At 36.2% G+C, this 16,334-nt stretch overlaps 1 protein-coding gene and 2 long non-coding RNA genes across 3 annotated transcripts; all 3 read right to left on the reverse strand.

Annotated features, from left to right (window-relative positions):
- Positions 1–1,379: 1,379 nt before the first annotated feature.
- On the reverse strand, positions 1,380–3,749 carry LOC130459949 (uncharacterized). The gene is made up of 2 exons (XR_008919714.1): positions 3,604–3,749; positions 1,380–1,849 (listed from the first exon to the last, which is right to left on the reverse strand). It is a non-coding gene; the product is annotated as an uncharacterized lncRNA (long non-coding RNA).
- A 2,476-nt stretch (positions 3,750–6,225) lies between these two features.
- On the reverse strand, positions 6,226–6,619 carry LOC130472025 (cyclin-B1-2-like). Its single transcript, XM_056842430.1, has 2 exons — positions 6,504–6,619; positions 6,226–6,406 (listed from the first exon to the last, which is right to left on the reverse strand). The coding sequence occupies exons 1-2, from the start codon at positions 6,608–6,610 to the stop codon at positions 6,226–6,228; spliced, it is 288 nt and encodes a 95-aa protein (XP_056698408.1). The 5' UTR covers positions 6,611–6,619.
- Positions 6,620–12,137: 5,518 nt separating this feature from the next.
- On the reverse strand, positions 12,138–14,544 carry LOC130459948 (uncharacterized). The gene is made up of 5 exons (XR_008919713.1): positions 14,397–14,544; positions 14,232–14,298; positions 14,035–14,143; positions 13,333–13,397; positions 12,138–12,359 (listed from the first exon to the last, which is right to left on the reverse strand). It is a non-coding gene; the product is annotated as an uncharacterized lncRNA (long non-coding RNA).
- Positions 14,545–16,334: the final 1,790 nt, after the last annotated feature.

The following is a 16,334-nucleotide window of genomic DNA, read 5'->3' on the forward strand; positions in this document are numbered from 1 at the left end:
CCCAAGGAGTGTAGCTTCTAGTTCACTACTTAGACACATTGTAAATATGTGGATAGAATGTAAACATCACTAGGAATTTACGGGTATCTTTTAGTACGCTGCATTCCATCACTGTGAATAACCTTCAGGTCTGTGGAATATTCAGTGACAGATTGCAGCATCCTCAGTTCATCATTTGCTTGTAATGCACTTCGTAAGAAGGTAGCAAGGACAAGCCTTGCACCATAATGTCATCTCTACAGACTACTTTCATAAGTAAACTAAATCTCTCCAAAAGTAAACAAAATCTATCTAAAAGTAAACTAAATAACAATGACGCATCAATTATAATTTTCTCTTAAATGTTTTGTGAAAACCTATTAGCTCAACTGGAAGAGCACTATGCAGTTGCATAGGAGATGTAGGTTCGATTCCTACATAGGTTGTAGAGTAAGTTTTTTTTTTTTAAAAAAAAACTCAAAAGTAATAAAAGAAACTATAAAGTAAATCAAAATACCTCAAAATTAAATCATAATAACTAAAAAGTAAATCAAAATAACTAAAAAGTAAATCAAAATACCTAAAAAGTAAATCAAAATGTTTCGATGCGGTAATTGCTAATGATCGAGCAAAGAAACTCCAAGTCATTAACTTATTAGCTCAAATGGTAAAGCAATGTGTCATTGTACATGGATGTAGGTTCAAACCTACATAGGTTTACTGAAAAATAAACAAAACCCCAAAAGTAAATTAAAAAAAACTCAAAAGTAGGTAAAGCAATGTGTCATTGTACATGGCTAGCATTGCTAGGCAGATTGAACACCAAAGACAAACTAATGAAGATTGGTGTTACAATTGATAACATCTGCTTGATGTGTGGCATTGTAGTTGAGGACCACAGGCATCTTTTCAGTGGATGTCATTTTAGTGAGAGATGATGGCATCAGATTGGTTTATGGTTGGGCATCAGGTGCACCAGGAATTTACCTGAGCTGGTTAACTGGTTACACAAAAAGTCAGTTACAAAATTCAGGAAAGGGGTTCTATATGCTGTTGTCATGTGTACAGTTTACCATATTTGGAAAGAAAGGAACAATGCTCTGTGGAATGCTCAAGTACGCAGTGTAGATAAGGTTCGCAGCACCATTAAATATCATGTACAGTGCAGGATTTCAGCAATTTTGCCTAGAAACATTAGCCATAGAGATCATACTTGGTATACTTCCCTTGTAGAGGGATAATTTCTTTTTCTGGCCTTGTTTGGGCCTTGCTTGTTCCTTTTTCAGTGGGCCTGTCCACTCGAGAAGTTAGTTTGTAAAGTTGTTTGTTGCAATATATATACCACTATACTTGCTTAGTAAAAAAAAAAAACTCAAAAGTAAATTACAAAAACTGAAAAGTAAATAAAAGACTCTTAAACAAATTATAAACAAAATGGAGTTTTTTTAGCTTAAAGAACAAGAAACTACAAAGGATTAGAAAAAGAAACAAGAGAGAAGAAGTTGTAGTAGTGAGAGAGTGAGCCCGCTGCACTGGAGCCCTTTCAACTTTGGTAATGCTGTAGTATCCTAAACCTTGCCCAATTGAGTGAATCTCCTAGATCGTCCAACGTAGCCTGATATCAACTAGCCCTGCATCCCTTAGCATCTCCACCAGCAGGTACGAGTCCGAGAGAACCCTAAGTGAAGCTATGTTTCTGTTAGAGCCCATTTCAGGCCTTTAAGACACGCAATTGCCTCTGCTTGCAAAGCTTGGCCTGCAGAGGTGGATGGTTAGGTTGTTTGCACTGCTCCGGAGTGTTCAGCTTTGTTTTTCTGTTCAGTTGGTGCTGCTGTCTGTTCTGTTCAACATTGATCTACACAGTGTTGATCTGCATGCACAAGTTATCTCTAAAAGTACATTAAAAAAAAATCAAAAGTAAATAAAAGAAACTCAAAAGTAAATCAAAGTATCTCAAAAGTAAATCATAATAACTCAAAATTATCTCATAAAAATTCAAATCAAAATATTTTACTGTAGACCTAATGCACCTAATGCAAATTGTTCAAAGTTGATAGCCCTTATTACGACCCTGATCTACTGAATAGAAGCCTTCAAGCTACCATCAAATCTTTATGAATATATGTGACTTTCGTTGCACTATTAATAAGAAGTATTCAAAAAGTAAACAAAAAAAACTCAAAAGTAAATAATTTAGACTCAAAAGTAAACTAGAAATCTTAGAAGTAAATCAGAAAATCTCAAAAACGTATTACAATCAAATATTTCAAAGTGGCAAACAATACAAAATGAAACAAACTATAAGAAACAAACTATAAAAAGAAATATATGGTTGGATGTCAAAGTAAAGGTTTTTAACTTAAAAGTAAATGAAAAAATACAAAAGTAAATAAAAATAGAAAACTAGAAAACTCTGATTATTGGAGTACATAGGTTAAAGTAAAGGTTTTTCAATTAAAAGTAAATAAAATAATACAAAAAGTAAACACGAGCCTACGTGGGATTCGAACCCACATCTTTTGATGCTCTACCAATTGAGCTAGTATGCTAGTTAACTAAAAAGTAAAGTAAAAACCAAGAAAAGTAAATTGAAATCATTCAAAGTGAAGGTTTTCTTATTAAAAGCAAATAAAACCACTGAGCATTAAGGTGTTGATCAGCAATATCCTGCTTGAAATGCCCAGCAGAATTCCAGCACCAACAACGAAACAACATAACAAAGGCTAAAGTCAACTAAAGGCCAAATTGATCAGCACAGACCTAGTCAGTTACCATCTGAATTACTGTAACATACATCAATACCATCAACTACCATTATCCCTGCTGCCAACCAGCACTAAACACTCCTACACCAGCCATGAATCCACCACACATTCACCTCCACGACCACATCTCCTCCTTGCCCAGCCAACATACAACCCATCAATCTTCTTTCTTACGCCACCATTAACATCATGCACCCACAACTTCCTAACTGAATGAAGCACACAACAAAGAAAAAACAGACGAACACGAGCATCAACACACAACTTAAACAAGAAGAACACAACATGTTTTTTGTGAACTGATAGGCACTGGCTCAAACCTAGAAGTAATTTCTTGCAAATTGCACCTTTTGGCAGGAAATTACATCAATTGGGTATTTCATCAAAATGCATATTTATACATGTTAAAATCAAATTCCACTTGTAGGAAACAAAAACACGGTGATAAACATTGCAACCATTATCAAGGAATTCAATGAACACGCAGAAAATTAATAAAATAGGAATAAAAATGAATCATTTCCCATAGATAGTATCATAAGCTTCTAAGCTAGCCTTGTCAATTCTGGAACAAGGTATAAATCTATTGATAGGAAAGTCACACGACATCTACAAACATCAATCAAAATCAACCAATTTACATAAACTAGGCTATAGAACAAGCTAGACAATAAAATTAGAAGCTTTAATCAAATTACATAAAGGAAATTAAAGATTAAGATGGTGATTAAAGAAAATTGAAACCCTAACTTCAACATTTGACATTGCAAATACTTCAACAAATCGATCAAATTTCGAACCCTAAATTCAGGAATCAAAATAGCGACAACTGAAACAAATTTGAAAATTGAATACGTACATGGTGAATTGAAAGAGGGGAAATCGCAAAGGTGAAGAAATGAGAGGAATCGAAGATGTTGACGAAGAAAACAATCGATCTTAGAGAGGATTTGCAAGAAGAGAGAGAAAGGCTAATGAAAATCAGTCTTGGAAAGGGGAGGTCATTCAACACTGTTACAATTACTAATTTACCCTTATTTTTTGATTCGGTCGGGCGAGATGACAGTCGTTGACTGAATTAATCTGAGGGCTGAGATTAGTTCTCATTTCTCATCTTAAGGGGTGGTTCTCACCGGATGCCGATTCTCTATCTCTCTCTATATATATATATAGGGCCCCATTCAATGAGAAGATCCTTAAAATGGGAAGAATGAGAAGCTATCTAAACCGTCTAAACAAAATAAATCCAATGGCCCACGATCTGTGTGACTAAATGAAAGATTAAGGCTAAATTAGTAATTACGCCGTGTTGAATGACCTCCCATCACAACGTGATTTTTCAGAATTTTTTCTCTCTCTTCTTTCAGTTTTCTCTCTCCTCTTGTAAATCCTCAGAATACTCCTTGCAAATCTCAAGGTTTTTGGCGATCCTCTTCTTCTTCAGGTACGTATTTGATTTTTTTTTTTATCTTTCTTCAGTTTTTGCTACTTTAAATTCTCTCTCTTCGTTCAATTACTCTATAGTTGTTCTTCAATTTTTATGATTATTTTGCTGTTATTCTTCAATTTTTTTTGTTCATCTATTTGATTTGTGGTCCGCTAGTTTCTTATTAATGTTTTTTTTCTCTTATTCGTGTTTCTTATCCTACTCGGTTGATATTTTCAACTGATATTTACGAATTAGGTTTTTGAATTGGTATTTGTATTTGGTTCATTTATTAGATTTTATTTGATATCCTTGAATTGGTAGGTTTTCGAATTAGTAGTTGGTATTAGGTTCATTTATTTTATTAGGTTTTGTTGAATTAAGTTCATTAGATTAAATCTTTCGAATTAGGGGTGTATTGGAGAGCAGAGGTGTGTTTTGGAGAAAAGGATGCTGCTGAATGTAGAAATAACATGGATCCGGTTACATGGTGGGGGTGGGGGAGATTTTGGGTTCTAGACACCACGTCTTTAGACATTAGCCATTAAGATTCTGGTTCAAGGTGTGGAAATTGGGGCATCTGTTGCTGAAGTTGTATCCCCTTTTTCCATTATCAGTAAGTAATCATCAAAACATAGCAACAACGAGTTATTTACTTGTAGATTAATGCTGAAATTTGTTGGTTAATCTAGTTCTTATTGTAAGTTCTATGTGTGATGCCTTATCAGAACGTACAAACGGATAATCAGAACTGTCCGCCACAGAATAGAAACATGGGAGGGCAGCAAGTTGTTTCTCGAATCAGTTAGGTGTTATGCTCGAATTGAGTTGATTTGGGGGAATTATTTTGCTCGTTTTGTTTTTGTTTTGCTTGAATTTGATTGTAAATATTGCAAGTAGCCCAACATGGGTCCGAATTGCACCCCGTTTGCATTTAACACTCGTCATGAGCTATAGAGCTGTCACAGTAGATGATCCGAACTTAACACTATTGTCCTTGCATGATGGAAACAACTCTGACCTTCAGTCCCTCTTCCCTCGTCAAAGCTAGGTACTAAAACCGTTGATTCCCTTTTATTCACATATTCACATTGAACTACTTCATGGATTACTATTTTTTTCACAGGCACCATTGCCGATTTTAATAGCATAATGGCAGGATCCTGTAACTCGTAAGGATATGGCGCAAGAGTTTTCTTTCAATGAATTCAAAGAGGTGTGTCTATTATACAAGATTATCATAAAGGGTCTTTTTTATCACAATTTTTTGGTCTGGATAATGTGACTTAATTTCTGGTATCGTTTCAGAACTGTGGAAACCTTGCAATAGCAGCTGATAGATTTTTACATGAGATGGTCTTTAAGCTATGGAAGGCACCCAAATATGGAGCATAGAATGTGAGAATGAGGTCTACTGCATATGTTATCGGTCTCTGGAGCTATATTGATAAAAGGAATTGCAGTAAAGTTGAGTCTTGTCTGCATGCTGATTATTGTCTAACATCATCACTCAACAGCTTCAGACTGACAATCCTGAGAAGGCGAAGCTAGTGTTCTGATATGGGAGCGAGACAGAGAGTTGTTGCATCAGCTAGGCTATATTTTTAATAATTCATACAATCTTGACTAGTTGGAGTCTCCTTAATGAGTTGTAAGGTGGCTTGGAAAGACGGATTCGCATTGTGTTGGCACCGACATGCAAGTTATGCCTATTAGCTCAATTGGTAGAGCTTTGTGCGATTGCACAATGATGTAGGTTCGAATCCTACATAGGCAACCCTTTGTATTTTGTTTATGACATTAGTTCTCCTACTAGATTATCCTTTACTTTTGAATCATACATAGGCAACTCTTTACTTTAAATTTTAAAAAATGAGCAAAAATATTTGCTCATTTGTGTAAATTATAAACAATGAGCAAATGTTTTGAATGTACAAATTATTCTACTTATATGGTTGATGAGTTGTACACTTTCATCAACATAAATGAAATCAAATCATACTACTACTTGATAAGTTTTTTATGCTATCATCAGCAATGACAAAAGAGTTTAATCTAAAGAATCATAACTAATAATATCATCAAACTAACGACGAACTCAAAGCCAAGAAGAGACTTTGGTGGTGAGCAGAATGCCACAACACATTTTTCAGACTTTGAGTATTTCTTGTCCACAGTTTGCAGTCTGTGTCCAGTGGCTACTGAGTGCAGGTTAGCCAGCATCTTTGCACATTCCCTGAAAATATCAACAAAAACGCGAAAAATCAAGTCAGTTAATCGATCCAGTCTCGAGTATTACAGGCAAAGAAGTTGTTTTTTATCAAGGAAATTACATGAGTTGTGACTCTGAAAACCCGGAGTAAGTCCTGAGAGTCTCGGTCCAAACAGGTTCCTTGAACAAGGTGTGCCGAGCAACGTACACAGCCGAGGAAGCAACCATTGATGGAATAAAGGAGATGGAACCATAATTCATCAGAGCAAGTTCAGCTAGGAAATAGACCTACAAAAAATGAGCAAATTTTTTGAATGTTAAGTAACATGAGGTTTTAAAATATTTGCTCATTTAGACAGAATGATCAAAAGTTTTTGCTCATTGTATCTAAATGAGGAAATATTAAAATCTTAACTTTAAACTTTTGCTCATTGTGTCTAAATGAGCAAATATTATAGTTTCAATTTTAAATTTTTGCTCATTGTTTTTAACTGAGTAAATATTAAAGTTCGGATTTTAAACATTTGCTCATTGTGTCCAAATGAGCAAATATTAAATTTTAAATGAGAAAAAAAATTTAAATGCACAAAAAAAAATTAAATGAGCAAATTTGTTTGATCATTTTATAATATTTGCTCATTTAGACAGAATGATCAAAAGTTTTTGCTCATTGTGTCTAAATGAGCAAATATTAAAATCCGAACTTTAAACTTTTGCTCATTGTGTCTAAATGAGAAAATATTATAGTTTCAATTTTAAATTTTTGCCCATTGTTTTTAAATGAGTAAATATTAAAGTTAGGATTTTAAACATTTTCTCATTGTGTCTTAAATGAGAAAATATTAAAGTTCAGATTTTAAAATTTTGCTCATTGTGTCTAAATGAGCAAATATTAAAGTTCGGATTTTAAACTTTTGCTCATTGTGTCTAAATGAGAAAATATTATAGTTTCAATTTTAATTTTTGCTCATTGTGTTTAAATGAGTAAATATTAAAGTTCGGATTTTAAACATTTGCTCATTGTGTCTAAATGAGCAAATATTAAAATCCGAACTTTAAACTTTTGCTCATTGTGTCTAAATGAGCAAATATTAAAGTTCGGATTTTTAAAATTTGCTCATTGTGTCTAAATGAGCAAATATTAAAGTACGGATTTTAAACATTTGCTCATTGTTTTTAGATGAGAAAATATTAAATATTAGCTTAAAGGTTCATAATGCTAAATGACAAAAAAGTCATGAAAGTGGAAGCTATCATCTGCATGCGCTTGCATTGTTTTGCTTATCTGCTGGTGCACACAGGAGAATTGTTTTCGGGAAGTGAAAAGTGCAACAAAGTGAAAATGTGGACAAGCAATTCATTGAATATTGTACTGCTGTTCCGTTGCAAAGTAGTATGTTGTTTCAGCATGGCGGTCACTCAACCGCCTTCCCCTTTGCCCCAAGGTGGCTGAGTTAGTTTTTCCCACAGCAGCCCTATGCTCTGAGAAGTATAACCAAACTGTGAAAGTTGGTGCTGAGAGGGGTTACAGAGTTACCAAGTAAATTTACTTCAGCTGTTTTTTCTTGTTGTGTGGAATATTGCTGCCTGTACAGTTCGGAGTACAGGTTTTTGCTTGTGGTTGTTCTAGTGTGGTTGCTGCCTGTCCATCTGTTGCTGGGTTAGACTGCTGGAATGCTTGTTAGCTGCAGTTCTGCTTTGAGCAGGTTGGCCTGTAGGTATTGCAGGCTTGCTTTCCGCTGTTTCTGGCTTTCTGCAGGCTCTGTTAGGTCGATGGCGTCTCTGCAGGGTTCTGGTTGTGGTCAGTTGTTTGCTGCAGTGGGTTGTGGGTTGTCTGCCTGTAGGTTGGAGGGTGGCTTCCCTCTTGTAGCTTTTGTTTGGTTGTTAGGGAGTGAGTTGTACTCCTCTAATGTTTTCTGTCGTTTCCTTGTTTGGTTTATGTTTGTTCCTACCTTTTGGTAATAAAATTTCGCTATTTTACCAAAAAAAAACACAATAGCTCAAAAAGAACATGAACTGATAAGAAGTAACATTAACCCAAAAGTAAATAAAACAATACAAAAAGTAAAGATTAACCTACGTGGGATTCGAACCCACATCTTTTGTGCATTTGCACAATGCTCTACCTATTGAGCTAGTAGGATAGTGTTTTTAAATACAATCAACAAAAGTAAAGCAAAAACCAAAAAAATCAACTAGTTTCAGAAGAGCCTAAAATAGAGGCACCTACCAAACTTGTAGCAAACGTTTCTAGCCCAAAACAAGAGCCAAAACCACGTAGAACAGAAAAACTCATGTAGAACAGGATTTTATGCCAGCTTAAGAAACAGGATATGTAGCAGACCACCATGCCATTGAGAAACTTCACAGACAAAAAAAACTTCAAATAATTTAACTTAGCCCTATTGATCTCCATTCGGTACAAGTAGGAGAAGTCATAACCAATGAAAGATGACCTACCAACCTTAGAAAGTTAGCTCTCTAAGCTAATGCAATTAGCTGACTCAAAAGTTAGAAGGAATTCTTTGTCAATCGCATGAGCAATCACCCATAAAAAATGTGATTTTTTCTTCATGCTCTAATGCTATATACCTTTGCTAATTGCATTCATTTAGAAGTTTGCTAGCTAGATATCCCACCAAGGCACCAATAGTGAGCTAAATGGCATAACAAGACTATTGCACGGCCTTCTGGTTAAGATTAAATCAGTTCCGATCAGCTAAAAAAAGTGACTAGAAAAACTAAAATACATAATGGGTAAGTGATATAAGTTCTAATCAATTTAGGAAAAGTAAGTTTTTATCAACAATAAGCAATTCGTTGCAGGAGTAATATCAGTACTAACATTCTATAAGCTCTTGAAAAATAAGAAGACAAAATCATTACAGGAGATTTATCTCGGTACTAAAATTCTAGCCAACAGAAACAATCAAGTTTGAGGACTAATTAGGCAATATAAGAGATTACAACAGTTTGCTAGTTCCTCAACTAGCTGACAATCAGACCCCAAATCATACCCAAGAAAAAAAATCAGGTTTGAAATTATCATTCACTCGATCAAGAAAGGGAAAATAAAGGCCTCGGAAACAGTCAGCAAGAATGTCCAGCTCCATCAATTAAGACTAGCGATGCGAACAATAAGACGAGAATAGAAAAAGATGAGGTTCCATAGCAAATGCAGGCATGCAACAACACACCTCAAGGCATCAAAATCGAAAGTGCCCAGTGCCAACATCACCAGTAAAGAAGAAAACTAAAAACTTCCCAACAATGGCAATTGGCAGCAACTCAATTCACTAACTTAATAATGAGCTAAATGGATTGCACAACCTTCTAAGTTCATTGTCAACTGCAGCAAATGGCCTGATTGATTCATAGTTGGTTTGTTTCTATTCTATGTAACAGATTATATGTGGCTTGTCCTGTTCTATGTAAACACTTAAATTTGCTCATTTGCACAAATGAGTATTTATAGTTTTTCTCATTTGGAATAAATGAGCGAAATTTTCAGTTCCAACAAGCTTCATAACAGATTCTAAACTATTTGCCCTTCCGTGTCAACAATCTGAAATAGAGCAAACAATTGCGGAAATGAACAGAACCAGGCAGAATTCAACATCACACATTTCAAACAATTGAGGACTTTCAAATTAATCAATTTAACTAAACAACACTGTAATTATCAACACAAAATCACAAGAAAGAACTGCCAACAACCTACTCAATTGCAGGAATTTTCGACAGGAACTACAACCCTAAAATTTAATAAAACCATAAAAACAACTCACAAAAGGAAAAGTCGTAGATATGGTGGCGGTCGGAGATGGAAGGGTGGATATGGTGGAGGCGCGGTGGATAATGGCAGCGCGGTGGATGGTGACAACGCCTGAGGAGACGGCGGCGGTGAGGAGTGTAAGGTTATGATACATATAAATGAATATAAATCATGCGGAAAAACCATAAAGCCATGAATCCAAATTAATTGCCACATAAGAATTATCATAATTTAGGACACATACACTTTGTAGCGTGCCCTCCCTAGCTGCGCCCGAACCGAACAAGAACAAGTATAGGACTCCAAATGTCGTCCCTCTGTAGATATTCCACAGCACGTTCGGATCCGCCTTAGATTTAATTAACTAGAATTGCACCTAAGGTTCTATGAATATGTTCGAATATTTTGGAAAATATTATACTTAGTTTTAATCCTTAAAACTAGATGTATGATTGAAAATTACGGTGTTATAAATTTGTGAATGCCATCACATATTTATAGAGTAGGAATATGGAATTGGAAGTCTACTAGGATTCAAAAATTCTAACTCTATTAGAATTAAAGTTTACTTAAAACTAGTAACTTAGGAAAATTAATCTAATCCTAATCGCTTAAGGATTCGATGCATGCACAAACTCCAACACGCACACGAGCTCGGCCCACAAGCAAGCAGGCCATGCCCGCGCGCGCGAGAAGCCCATCGTAGGCTTCGCAGCCCACACGAGCTCGCTGCCTCGCAGCCTTTGTTGCTCGCAGCCTTGGTGCGCTGGGCCTGGCGTGCCTTTGGCTTGCTGTTATGCGCGCTGGGCTTGCTAGGCGTGGGCCTGGCTTCGTGCTGGGCCTTCTTCTAGCAAGCTCGTCCGATGCTTATTTCGTACGACGCGATTCCGATTAATTTTCCGATTCCGGAATTCATTTCCGATTCGAACAATATTTAACATTTTCGATTCCGGAATTAATTTCCGTTTCGAACAAATATTTAATATTTCCGATTCCGGTATTATTTTTTATTCCGACAATATTTCCGATTCTGACAATATTTCCGTTTCCGGCAATATTTCCGATTCCGGCAATATTTCTATTTTCGATAATATTTTCCGATACGTACCATGTTTCCGTTTCCGGCAACATCTACGACTTGGATAATATTTATTTTTCCGATACGATCCATATTTCCGTTTCCGGCAATATCATCGTTTCCGGAGTATCCATAATTTGCATTTTGACGATTTCAGCTCCCACTGGAACCGAGATCCGTCGATTCCGAATATTCATAAATGGAGTATTTAAATCCTTTAAATACTTGATCCGTTCACGTACTATTTGTGTGACCCTACGGGTTCAGTCAAGAGTAAGCTGTGGATTAATATTATTAATTCCACTTGAACTGAAGCGGCCTCTAGCTAGTGATATGTGCGTTTTATATAGTGTTTTACCCCCGTCCCTTAGTACTTTTTATGTGTCTAATGAGCTCTTAGGAGCCATTTTTAGTACTAATATGCGTTATTGAGTGTGCCTTGAGTTTCAGGTTTGATTATGAGAAATCGGTCTTTTTAGACCCGTTTCATGGTGATTTAGGCCACTACGCGAGCCCGAGGAAGTTCGGGACCTTTTTCGTCGACTTTTGGGAGCCTTGGATGCTTATGGTCGAGCCCCGAGAGTTAGACTCGGTGATATGGGCGAAGGATATTGATGATTGCAAATCGCCCTGTGAGCTGAGGGCGAAATGCAACCATCGGGCGGAAAGAAGAGGAATATTAAGTCATCTACGCGCGCCCGATCTGGCGCACTTCGCCCGGTCCGGATCGGGCGGCCAAATAAGAGCAGTTGTCAAGAATTCGCAAACCGCCCGATTGTAACACCCCGACAATTCTCTCTTTTTTAAAAATAATCTTTTAATATAAAACGTAGAGAATTATCAAGGCATTATCGCCCGTGTGAAAACGTAACGGCTTATTCAGAATTTTGCAGCGGAAAACATAAAACTAACTTTAGGTTTATAAATAATCGATTACAGGTTTAGTCCCAAAAATCATCCAACGAAAATAAGGAAATATAAATAGTACGACAAGTTTAAAGTCCCAATTAACAAACCCAAGTCAACTTAGTAAATCAAAACTAAATACAAGCTCTCTATTCCCGATCCCAATGATGCAACATCTTCAAACCTGCAGATGGACAATGCTTATTGATCCTTAGAGACTGCTCACCAAAGATTGGGTCATCACAGGATCAATAAGGCATAGCCATGATCAACATGCACAAGCAAAAGCACGTAATCAGCAAAGCTGAGTACTACATACTAAATCAATAATAATCCTAACATGATTCTATTAAACGAACAATCCTAACATGGTACTAAATAAAACATAAGCAAGGATAATCAAGATATATTGACTTGAAGACTATATTTGACTGAACTAGACCTTTGTATCATTAACATTATTTTAATTGAAATAGTCAATGGACTGAGTTGTCTACTAGAAACTTCTTCTTCTTCACTAAGGAAGACGAGGTACGGGCGCGACTCCGTAAACCCCAATGACCTGCGATATCGAGGGACTTTTAAATAAAAATAGAAATAGAACCGGTGATCAATCCGGCCCCAGAAAAAGCCATAGGCTACCCATGACCCCAACTCCTGATTGTCCGTCACTTTAGACGTGCACAGTCTAAAGCTATTGCTACTCATTTTAACTTTACATGACTTAACTTTTAATACTTGGTTATGACTCATCAAACATAAATATTATATTCAACAAGTAAACACAACTTCTTTTATCTTTGAATTAAACCAGTGATCACAACGTTCAACCAAGAGCCAATTCCAACTATTTTAATCCTTCCTTTATCCATATTTAAAAACCTTTATTAGGTATAAGGTTCAACTACCAAACAAGGTCCTCGGCCCTTATAAAGTAGTGAAAAACTAAAGAGGAACAACGATCAATAAAGATCTAAACCAATATTAAATAATATAAAGTTCCACAAAACCAACATGCTTGCATCAATATTCCATGCTAACATGATTAAATTCTTATAAATAAAGTTCTATATATGCTCAACGCATTAATTCAACGACATTGAACATGAAATTCCAACATAAACAAGTTCATAAATATATTCATCATATTCTCAATACAACACACATCCAAGCACACAGGTATGTACGTACCTTGTGTAAACAAACTGATAGGCCACTTTAACGAATTCAAAAGTCGCCCACAAAGAATTCTCCGCCTAAAAACAACCAATAAAATTCCCCAATCAATTTCTAATAATTTACAGCAACACTGACGTACTCTAAAAACATCCTAAACATATTTAGAACGTTCCCCAATGACAACACTTAGCTACTAAGCCTCCTAACATAGTGATTACTACACTAATGATCACCAATTATCATAAACTCCAATAAAGCATCTCTTTTTAAAATTCCAGCAATATAAAATAGTTTAAACTTCGCCAAACCATAATTAATATGCTTAAAATCATAAAAACGATAACCTTAATAATTCATAAACATCGTACCATGATTTTAAAACTATTAAAACCTTAAAAATTCATGCTTTAATAATTAAAATTCATTATTTCAATGCAATCGCATAATCTGAAAATTAGATTTATTATTTAAACATAATATATAATCTGAAAGTATAATTTAATCATAATAACTTATAATTTAAATCCAATAAACATGAATTAAATCACTAAACTAATTTAAACCCTAACTTATATATTAATCAACCAAAACTGAAAATAATTAACTTATAATTTCAATACCAAATCTGAAAATTATAATTTAATTCAAGAAGCATAAGCAAAAATCAATAAACTTAATTAAAACATTTAAATAACTTAGGGTTTAAGAAATAACCAAAAGGAGAGGAGAGAAGTAGGTAGGGCGGCGGCGTACGGCGCGGCAGCGACGGACTGTCAGCCGACGAAGGTGGTGCTGTGCGGGTGGCGAGGACGACTCGCGGAGGCTGTGCGAAACAGAGGTAGGAGTGAGGGGAGCAAGCACAAAAAAAGAGAAGAGGGGGAACGAAAGAGAGAAGGGAGAAGAAGAACTACCGTGCTGGACGGCGAGCCTGCGGTAAGGTGGACGGTGGCGACAAGACTCGGGCTGTGGCTGTGGTTGCTGGTCGAACAAACAACAACCATTAAGGGCGTGCAAGAACGAAACCAAAGGAGAGAAAAAAAAAGAGAAGAACGAAGGAGCTAGAGGGAAGAAATTACCGGCGGCAAGGGCGGATGGTCGCTGGTGGGTGGTGGCGGCGGCTGTGAACAGCGGCGGTAAGGAGGAGCAGCAGTGAGGGAGAATTGAGGGAGGATGTTTGGTATTTCACGTGAAATAGAAGGGTTTTGGTTGCTTTGGATTTTTACGTGAATTGTATGTGGGTTTGAGAGGAGTGAAACTTGTGAGTCAATTTTGGGTTTATCTATTTGGGCTTTTCCAAAATTGGGCTAGGATTAGGATTTGGGTTTGAGTGTATGAATCAAAAACCGATTCGGATTGTTTTCTGAATTCGAATTATTTTCAAAGTAAAATTCAAAACTATTTTGATTTCATAAATTGTTAAATATTTAGAACGTAATTAAAATAAAATAAATATACGTTAATTATATATTTATTACTAAAATTCATAAATTCTTATTTAAATATAAATAATATACGTTAAAATATATTAATAAAATTTATAAATTTACGGGGGATTACAATCTACCCCTCTTAAAAGAAGTTTCGTCCCGAAACTTGACACGAAATTTCCCACCTTTTCCCCAAGAGCTTTTAACTTATTCTTACTAGAGAAGTACTTGTGCCACCTATGTGCACGCTTTTGCCAATTCAAAGCTGTTTGTGTTACTCATGAACACCTTTTCTTATGCGGAGAATCTATTTGCTTTGCATCAACTTGTAAAATTTGCTAAAATGAGCATGAAAATGCATAAAAATGACATAAAATAGGTAAAAAGCGCGAATTTCTATCGCATTCTACCCCCCTTAAAGAAAACGAGTTACGTCCTCGTAACTCACCTCAGGGAATAGCTAACCAAAATTCTCTTTCGACGAATTCTATCCTCAAAATTCATATTTCACTAAAACTACTAACTTTATACTTTTCACAACAGATGACGAAACAAAAGAACAAGTCACCACGAATTAAATAATGGTTAACTTGCGCGGAGTTAATAGAAAAGTACCAGAATCTATATCGGCAGATCGTTCATCCTCATTCTGATTCATCATGTACAACTTTCCTGGAGTTTTATTCGGGTTTTTGGTATCGTTTGCAGGATTATTATAGTTCTCTTGATTGCTTTGTGCCCCTCCAGGCTTTGAATTTTGACCTCCAGATTGGTTAAACCTCACTTGGTTTCCACTTCCATTACTATTTTGTTCCTTTCTGTGCTTAGTGAAGCACTCATACTCCCTATGTCCCCTTTTCTGACAATAGTTGCAGGTCACTAATTCTCCTTTGCAGTTCTTACCAGGGTGATTGTTACTGCACATCTTGCAATGATGCACTCTCTCAGATGGGTTCGAGTTGTTGTGGTGCCCCTGATTGTTTCCTCCTTGGAAATTTCCATTTCCATTCCTATTTCCGTTTCTATTCCTTTTAAAGTTTTCTTGGTTACCCCCAGCATTAAAATCTTTCATCTTTTCCCCAATTACCACAGTTTTCTTGTCCCTTCTAGACTGCAGACCATAAATATGAGCAGCTCTCCCATATACTATGTCTAAGGATGTAAAAGTTTCTCCACCTAATCCCAATTGAATTTCATCAGTCAGCCCTTGCTCAAACCTTTGAGCCTTTAGCTCCTCAGTAGCTACCACTTCAGGTGCAAACCTCGATAAAGCTATAAACTTGCTATAGTATTCAGCAATAGTCATATTCCCCATCCTAAGGTTGATGAACTCCTGCGCTTTCTTCTTTCTCATAAAAGGAGGATAAAACTTCCCCCTCAAGGCAACAATAAATGAATCCCAATTGAATCCATCAGCAACACTTAGTCTAGTTCCATTTTCCTTCCACCAAAGGTCGGCCTCATCTTTCAGGTAAAGGACAGCTTGACTTACTCTCATACTCTCAGGGCAACCCACAGCCTCAAATAGTTTTTCAAACTCCCTAATCCAGTTTTCCAGGAAGGTTGGGTCTGCTTGCCCATTGAAAT

This window comes from Spinacia oleracea, chromosome 4 (genome assembly GCF_020520425.1).
Source record: "Spinacia oleracea cultivar Varoflay chromosome 4, BTI_SOV_V1, whole genome shotgun sequence".
Taxonomy (NCBI): domain Eukaryota; kingdom Viridiplantae; phylum Streptophyta; class Magnoliopsida; order Caryophyllales; family Amaranthaceae; genus Spinacia; species Spinacia oleracea.